This window comes from Chanos chanos, chromosome 11 (genome assembly GCF_902362185.1).
Source record: "Chanos chanos chromosome 11, fChaCha1.1, whole genome shotgun sequence".
Classification (NCBI taxonomy): domain Eukaryota; kingdom Metazoa; phylum Chordata; class Actinopteri; order Gonorynchiformes; family Chanidae; genus Chanos; species Chanos chanos.
In genome coordinates, this window is record NC_044505.1 from 3,399,493 (window position 1) to 3,407,665 (window position 8,173).

Here is an 8,173-nt window from a genome sequence, read left to right on the forward strand (position 1 = left end):
GTTGGAATGTGACATGATTCCTGAGGACCAGTCTGAGATACCCTCTCCTGAGGTTGCGCAACACCATCCTCACTTAAAAGCCATTGCGCACAAGATCCCGCCCATGGACACAAAAGCACAAATTCTTCTGCTCTTAGGCAGAGACGTGGTGAGACTGCACAAAGTGAGAGAACGGCGCAACAGGCCGCAGGATGCGCCATTCACCCAGCGCCTCGACCTCGGCTGGGTTGTTATAGGAGACGTCTGTTTGGGACACACACACAAGCCGGCCTCTGTGATGACCTATAAAACCAACACGTTGCTCAATGGAAGACCATCATATCTCAGTCCATGCGTCAACAGTATACATGCAAAAGAGAAGTTGTCCGCAGACCAACTGGGCTATACCACACAAAACCACAGAGATACTTACCACAGAATCCAAACAGACAGCCTTGGTGACACAGTGTTTGTCAGGAAGGAGGATGATGAAAGGCCAGCACCTTCACTAGAGGATGAACGTTTCCTCAGAATCATGCAAGACGAGATATATCAAGACGGGACAAACAGTTGGGTTGCGCCCCTGCCCTTTGTAACACCCAGACAGCGACTACCAAACAATCGAGACCAGGCTCTCAAACGGCTCCAAAACCTCAGACGCAGCCTCGACAAGAGGGCAGACATGAGAGATCACTTTGTTAAATTCATGCAGAGGATCTTTGACAATCAGCAAGCAGAGCTAGCACCTGCCTTAAAGCCTGATGACGAATGCTGGTACCTTCCATCGTTTGGAGTGTACCACCCGCAAAAGCCTGGACAAATACGGGTGGTTTTTGACTCAAGCGCCAAATACGAAGGTGTGTCACTGAATGATGTTCTCTTAAGTGGCCCAGACTTATAACCGGGTGTCATTTTCAGAATACACAGTATATGGTGTTAATATCAGTTAACATATTAATATTAGAAATGCATTAATAAAATAAATCCTTTTTAAAGGGCCTTACATGTACATGTACAAGTACACACATGGACCAGCATAGCACTGCTTAACTTGCTTAAATGTCTCATAGTCCATTTTCTGTGTTTTTCTTTTTTCTTCTGTTTTTCTTCTTTTTATTATTATCAATTTGTTGTTAATCTCATTATCTCCCAATCAGAGTGGAGTAGGCACTGAGGCAGGACAATGGGATGAGAGGAGCAAGGCTGGAGGTTACAATTAGAGCCTGTTGAATAGAAAAGATGCAAACAGCAGCATGGTAAGTCCATGACCGATAATGTTGTTCATTTTGGTTTATGGTAAATTAACTCTACTTTTCAGAACTTACTGGTCACCTGTACTCAGTTAATATTTTGCTGAAGGTTTCTTATGTGTTGTATCTAATCAATATGGTGTGACGGCTTACTTGAACGCTAATAGTGATTAGCTTCATTAGCATAGTAATTAGCAACTGTTATTGTGTTCACACATATGTGAGTGAGAGAGAGAGAGAGTCAGTATGTGTGCAAGGACCCACATGGGTGGGCTTTGTATGTATGTCTGTTATTTCTTTTGTTATGTGTATCCTCATGGATATCAACTGGTACACAAGACAAGGTAATCATAATCCGAGTTGTCATGGTTGTTCAGCCTTTTGTTAAGTTGAATTATTTAATGCGGGTTCAGTTATGCCTGTTTTTAATAGAGGAATGGGATAAACTTGGGACTGTTGAGGTGAAGTTTTGTCATCCTGTTGAAATCTGATCAGGACTGTAATGTTGCCAATCCCTGGTTTGGTCTGCCTCGATCTGTCCCGTCTTCTGTATGTTACGCCCACAGGGTGAGTGCAACAAGTAAAGGGGAAGAATGCGGAGTAGTGTTTGACCAAATATTATTTTATTTAGCCAACACAAATGTGAGCCACCAAGGCTTCCCAAAAGTTCCAAAAAACCCCCAAAAAACATGGTGTCAGCTCAAGGAGCCCTCTCCAAAATTAACACCTGTCCAGGACCGGCAACCAAAACAGGCAAACAAAAAGAATAGAGAGAGGAGGGGGCCCAAGAGGTGGAGCAGCAGAGCTTTTAAACCTCAGGTACAACTAAGCGCCGGTGTACCTAATGGGGCTGATTGCCACCTGCCACACCACCAGTATACCTGCAGGGGAACACACAAAGGAAAAACAAAACCATGGCCTGGGAGAAAGGGGGCAAAGCCCAGAGTGCTTTCATCTCCCCGAAATCGTGTTTGCCCTAAATTTATGAGTACTGAACAGTTCAACATACATTTTGTTGTTTGTTTCTGCTTGCAGTGAGTGAGTAAAACAGACATTTGTTTGCTGGATCCAGTGTACACTTGCCAAGACAACATATTTCTGACACAAATAGCCACTTTTCGATATTGATCAGCCAATAATGAGAGAGACAGACGAGTCTTTTTTGGGGGGGTGTACGTACGTATGTACGTGAGAGAGGGAGAGAGAGAGAGTCAGTATGTGTGCAAGGACCCACATGGGTGGGCTTTGTATGCATGTCTGAATGCGGAGCTATATATATATATATGCATCTATGTGTGAAAGAGAGAGAGAGTATGTGTCCAGGCTTCATATTTGATTCTGTGTGTTTTATGCCTGAAACTACAAGTGATTTCAATTCAAGAGATCACTATGTTTTTATTTTATTTTTCATTGCCTGTGATGCTAATTGGGTAGTTGTCATTTAACTCAAAATATATGACTAGTTTTATTCATATTCATTAATATTTTTATTTTCGTGTAAAGTGACATGTATAGAGTGGTATTTCAGCTTATTGGGAATTGTTTGAACTATTTAACACATTGGTATTAGTATCAAATGTCCATTAGTCAATTTAATTCTTAGGGGATTAGATTCATTATTTTTCTATCAACTGGAGGTACTGCATTAGTATACACTAGTACAGCATGACTGTTTACAGGAAGAGAGTTTCTTAATTAATAGTTAATCTAATTACAATATTCACATATTGATATTCATACTTTTTTTGAAAGGCAAGCTTGATGCTACAGCTTGTTTTGTAAAATATACCAACCAAAAATTTTAACTTCCCACCCTAGTATCTGTAAATATCAATCAGAAAACAAAGGGCTCCTCCTTTTTTGAAGTCTTGTTTCCTCTCAAGCTTTATTTCAATTATATCTTTAATTGTGAAACTATTCCAGCACACAGTTGAAGATCTGATTGTATGGCGCACCAGATCCATTTACTCGATCACTCTGTGAAAACTGTTTAGTTGCTCTTTCCTCTGTGCCAGGGCTGGAGTATCGTTTTTTTGCCCTTGAATTTCTGGTTAGCTAGGTGGAGTGATTCCTGTTGGTTTTAGCATTTGAAATTACAAATCGTCCTGTCCGCCTTTTTCCTTTCCATTTATCTTCAGCTACTCTTAAACACTGTCACTGGTCAATAATGGAAACATGGGAAAAGGACCCCTGTTACTTCACGTATTCAGTTATTTTGGAGCAGAACCATTCATTATCCATTTCCAAAAACAAGTTGAAGAGTTGTAAGACAGACATTGCAGGATACAGAACAGAACAGTAGTGTACCTTCAATAAGAATAGCAAACTTGGGACAGAGGGGAACAAACAGAGATCAACAAAGTTTAAACTATGATTCTTATATCTATTCTTGGATGTTAACCCAAATATTCCTCAACTTTCTTTTTCTAAGTAGAGTAGAGAATCAGGGCTCAGACATTGCATTCCCATTTGTATGTAAGCCCATGACACTCTAGCTTTACATTCTTCATCAGATATGAATACATTGCTGTTGGTACATGCCTTTAGAATGTTAAAATGTTCTGGGGGGGAAATTAACACCAATACAGTAGAATTGGACAGGGTTTTTTTTTTTTTAGAAGCAGTGGAAAATATTGGTGATTATTTTTTTACTGTAATTTTAGCTTTTTTTTAAGGGACTGTTAGGCTAAAATTAAGCAGAGAATTGATTTGACTATTGTGGTACCTACATTTGACTAAAATGATACAGTATATAATGATGCACAGACTGACGGCTAACAACCATCATTTTAGATGGCAATACTGTTATCCACATCCGTAGGGTTTAAGTAAACGTATGGGAGCGGAAGAGTTTGGTTCCTCCTCTCAATTTCCTCTGAGAGAGACTTCAGGGCCACCTGAAACTCTTCAATCATCTTGAGGGGTACCACTTCATTGAACAGCTCCTCTGGAAAATATCCAAGTGGGTACTGCAGTTTTTGCCAAGGAGAGAAAATATAGATTTTTTTCAGTTAATCTCAAAAAGAATCAGTATATGAAGTGCATAATTCTGTTTAAAACGCATCTCACTTCAGACTTACACGATCTGTAGAGGCTTTGCTCAGAACATAGAGTGCAGCCATTATGTTGACTGTAGTGCTGATGTCTGGCAGCGAGTCCAAAATGGAGTCCTCAGTTGAGCTTCCTTTTTTGGTGGGAGGAGGACATTTTAGGGTACTGGGCAGATTGGGCATCCATCCGCCGTAGTCAAACTGAGAAAGGTCAAAAGACAGATCTTACCCCTGCCCACAGACATAAAAGCAGATCATAAAGTTTTGTTTGCTTCAAATTTAAGGCTTAAATTAAATTTACAAAAAAAACCCACCTGTCCGTTGTTGACCGCAGCATGTTGTGCTGATGCAGTGAAGATCGCCATGGTGACAAACTTGATGAGTTCATCGACACTCTTGAATGATGATGTTATCCCTCCATCTGGGAAGACAATGTTTTTTGAAATTATTACAGTGAAAAACTTTGCTCTCAATCTGTCCCCTTGATTTTACACTAATCAACTATCATACAGTTTGTGACTATACCTTGTTCAGCTTTCTCCAGGAAGCCTTTCATATATATCTCTCCAATCCAGCTTTGCAACTCAGTGTCTTTAATGACATCATCATCTGAGGTGTAGTAGTATCTCACCACACCATCAACATACCTGAAAATTTCCAAAAGAAATAGGATCAAACTTTGTGAGAGGAGTGGAGGAATAAGCTGGAGGAATAAGATCAGACTGTATAATAATTACACACTTGTTGATGATGTTCCACAGCTTGAGGCCGTCATCTCTGTAGTAGTAGTTTGGAATGTCCTCCACACCACGAGCCTTGATGTCATCAGGCAGACACAGGGAGCTGTAGGTCAGGGAGGATGTTGCCCTCTTCAGGAATTTCGCTGTTCCAACACGACCAATCGCGGTGTGCTAAAGATTAAGAATAACTTAGAAGCTGAAGGATTATGCAATATAGTCGTTAGTCGAACTAGTGTCCTCTTTTTACCTCAGCGAAAACCCCACTGTCTGAGATCAGCAATGATCGAGCCATGATGTTGATCTGGAGTGTGTAGCGGCAGTGAGGTATCAGGAGCTAAGGAAGTCATATATAACAATCATGAATGATAAAAATAATCTTTCAAAATCTTGTGTTCTCACAGACAGAGGTTATTGTTACCTTGAACAAGGGGTGGACTGCAGGTAAGTTGCGCAAAGTTGCTACAGTAAAGACCTCAGCCATCAGGTGAGTGCGTAGCAGGTGGGAGTTAAGCTCATGTTCATTGAATTCGGCACTCCGCACAAAAATCTTGGCGAGTAGCCAATCAGATTCAGAGTCTGAGGGGAGAAAGATGGGGTTCTCCTCTCCTGGCTCCTGCTTCAGCTGTTTGGAAGTGAGAAAGATTGTGGAAGGGGCTGTCATCATAAATAAAAGATCTAACAATACTTAAGTGTACTTACCTGTATGGCAATGGGCAGTAGCTTGCCCTCAGGGTTACTGAAGAGCAGGCACATGGGAGCCGACAGATATTGTTGTTTCTTATTAATGACATTTCCAGATAGACCATCCAGCCGCTTGTAGTCACAGAGGAAGATGTTGCCACGCTGTTTGATTTGGAATGCATAAGGAAGGAGCGGATGAGAAAATGAGTAAAAGTTGTAGTATTTTGGTAGTTGTTCATCAAAATGATTAATCTCTTTACCTTCATCTCATTCTTTAAGCTGCTCCCAGATGGTAAAAAGGCTTTGACCATGTCATCAGTGACAGGGAACTTTCTTGGCAACTCTGAGCATTTTTGGATCAATATGGGGTTAATGCCATTCAGAAGCTGGGAGCCAAAAAACTCGTCCTCTCTCCAGTGCTGCCGAACGTATTCTGGACAGATAAACATATGAACAGCTGTAAACATAAGTCATCTTCTGGCCAAGAGGAAAAAGAATGAGAGTTTTACAGTACCAAAGGTGTCTGTCCTTCGTTCAGCGAAGACATGATCAAGTTGCTCAAAATTAGTCCAGGGCTCCTTCCGATCAGCAAGACTTTGAAGTCTAAGCTCAAGGATTCTGCATGAAACAAGAATAATCACAAATGGTTAATGCACAACAAAATTACTGATGGTCTTGATAGTAAGCAGATGAGTTAGATCAGATGTATTGGAGCAGGGAAGGACATGAGATGTGCATAGATGTGTTCAACATGACCAGGTTTGGGAGCGACTGCAAAGACACAATGTGTTTTGTTTTAAATGAAACAAGGTAAGGCCCTCATGTCTTGCTTGAAAACTTACGCAGATACTTGAGTGAGCCGAAACTCTGTTTTTTTGCCGAATGAGAATCTGACCTCGTCAGGCAAAGCTTCCGGACTGTCTGCTTTCACTTTATGGGGTATTCCTGGTGCATGTAGTTGCCATCTGTGGGCTCAGCAAAAATTTTAATTGAAGAGGGACACAAGTTGCACAAATATGCCTCCTCCAAGTCATGTACATGACCAGTTATTTTTGTACTTTCTCTCACCTGAATACTGCAGAACGTTTTCTGATCTCCGTATTTCGGTGTTCTTTGGTTATGTCATTAGGATCCTTTAGTATTGTCTTAGCTTCAGAGAAAAAGCAGGAAAGCTTAAGCCTTGGCAACCCATAACAGAAATAGAGTAAAATGTGGCAGGCATTGGTCCTTTAATTCTTACCTACTGCATCTCTGAAAACCAGCTTCTCGTCATCAGCCAACCAACGGTAACATGGGAACAGGACCTTGTCACCTTCAGGTGTTGTTACAGTAACCTTGGAGCAGAACCACTCATTGTCTCCAAAATCAAAGAGAGATTCAGCTTCAAGTTCCATCAGTAAGAGAGAGCCTATGGAGGCTGGGAAGTTCAGTTCAAACTTGCGCACCTGGAGAGAGATGTAATTTTTGACAGCTGTTCTGTTAAGAGACAAACTGCAGGTACAAATTTTCACAGGAATAATACTAAAAGAATCCATCTCAGTGGACCATTTACCATTACATTGATGGGGATTCCCATTTTTGCCAACCGAAATCAAGACCTTGGTCAGTTGCACTGACAGAAAAAAGTTGAGTATAATGAAGATTTCTGCTGTCTTACCGATCCACGCCAAAAGCCTCCCAACCAGGAGAGGTTTACGCTCTTAGAACTTCCTTTAGTGCCAACCAGCTTGATACTGATTCTGCTTGTAGTTCCAGCGTGCAGCATGTCTCCTGTGAATACTTCAACTTGGTAACTCATTGTGGATATTTATTCTGCAAAATAAAGGAGACTGGGTAGTACATGTCTTTATTGACACATATTGCATGTTTGCTAAATCAAAGTTAGACTTACTATGTAATGAGTCAAGATGGGCAGGAATGAAGTTTTATTTTGCTCAGCTCCTATGAGTATAGGATCATGTGCAAAGGTATGGATTATTACTGCTTTTTATACCAGCAGGGAGCTTGGCGGTTGTCAAACGGCTTGAATGTTGACACTATAGTGACACCATAGTGCACGATCTGAATTGATGACATACTCAGTTACAACAGACACAGCAACAGAGGTCGAAAGCTGTTATTGTACTAAGGTTGCTGGGTTGTGTAAGAATATGATCTTTTTTGCAAAATGTGGAACATTTACTCTAAAGGTTTAATGGACTGTACAGTTCCTGCACATATATAATAATACCCAATTAGCCTCAGAGAATGAGCATAAAACATTTTTTACTTCAGACCACTTTAACGTGCTTCTTCTGACTGCACAGTTCATTCCAACTGCTAGTTTTTGCAAATGACTTGGAGGTCTGTAAACACTTTAAAATCATGACCATGATGAAACAAATTTGAATATAACTTCTTAAACTTAAAATACAATTTTACAGTTTTATTTTTATGCCATTTTTTACCCTTGAGGGTGGCTGTCTTAGAAAGT

At 40.7% G+C, this 8,173-nt stretch overlaps 1 protein-coding gene across 1 annotated transcript; it reads right to left on the minus strand.

The window, feature by feature from the left end:
- Nucleotides 1-4,018: 4,018 nt before the first annotated feature.
- On the minus strand, nucleotides 4,019-7,498 carry LOC115824165 (arachidonate 15-lipoxygenase B-like). Its single transcript, XM_030788271.1, has 14 exons — nucleotides 7,358-7,498; nucleotides 6,941-7,145; nucleotides 6,769-6,850; nucleotides 6,543-6,665; nucleotides 6,215-6,318; nucleotides 5,961-6,133; nucleotides 5,719-5,862; nucleotides 5,438-5,641; nucleotides 5,267-5,353; nucleotides 5,021-5,190; nucleotides 4,805-4,926; nucleotides 4,594-4,694; nucleotides 4,310-4,480; nucleotides 4,019-4,198 (listed from the first exon to the last, which is right to left on the minus strand). Exons 1-14 carry the CDS (start codon nucleotides 7,496-7,498, stop codon nucleotides 4,019-4,021), a joined length of 2,007 nt encoding a protein of 668 aa, XP_030644131.1.
- Between the last annotated feature and the right edge of the window lie 675 nt (nucleotides 7,499-8,173).

What these genes read in the sequence shown, in the direction of transcription:
- LOC115824165 (XM_030788271.1), bottom strand. Translation starts at nt 7,498, where the DNA reads ATGAGTTACCAAGTTGAAGTATTCACAGGAGACATGCTGCACGCTGGA. An exon ending in TACTGCCCATTGCCATACAG is followed by an intron (nt 5,642 to 5,718) that starts GTAAGTACACTT and finishes ACTTCCAAACAG; the next exon opens with CTGAAGCAGGAGCCAGGAGA. An exon ending in CCTGGAGAAAGCTGAACAAG is followed by an intron (nt 4,695 to 4,804) that starts GTATAGTCACAA and finishes TCCCAGATGGAG; the next exon opens with GGATAACATCATCATTCAAG.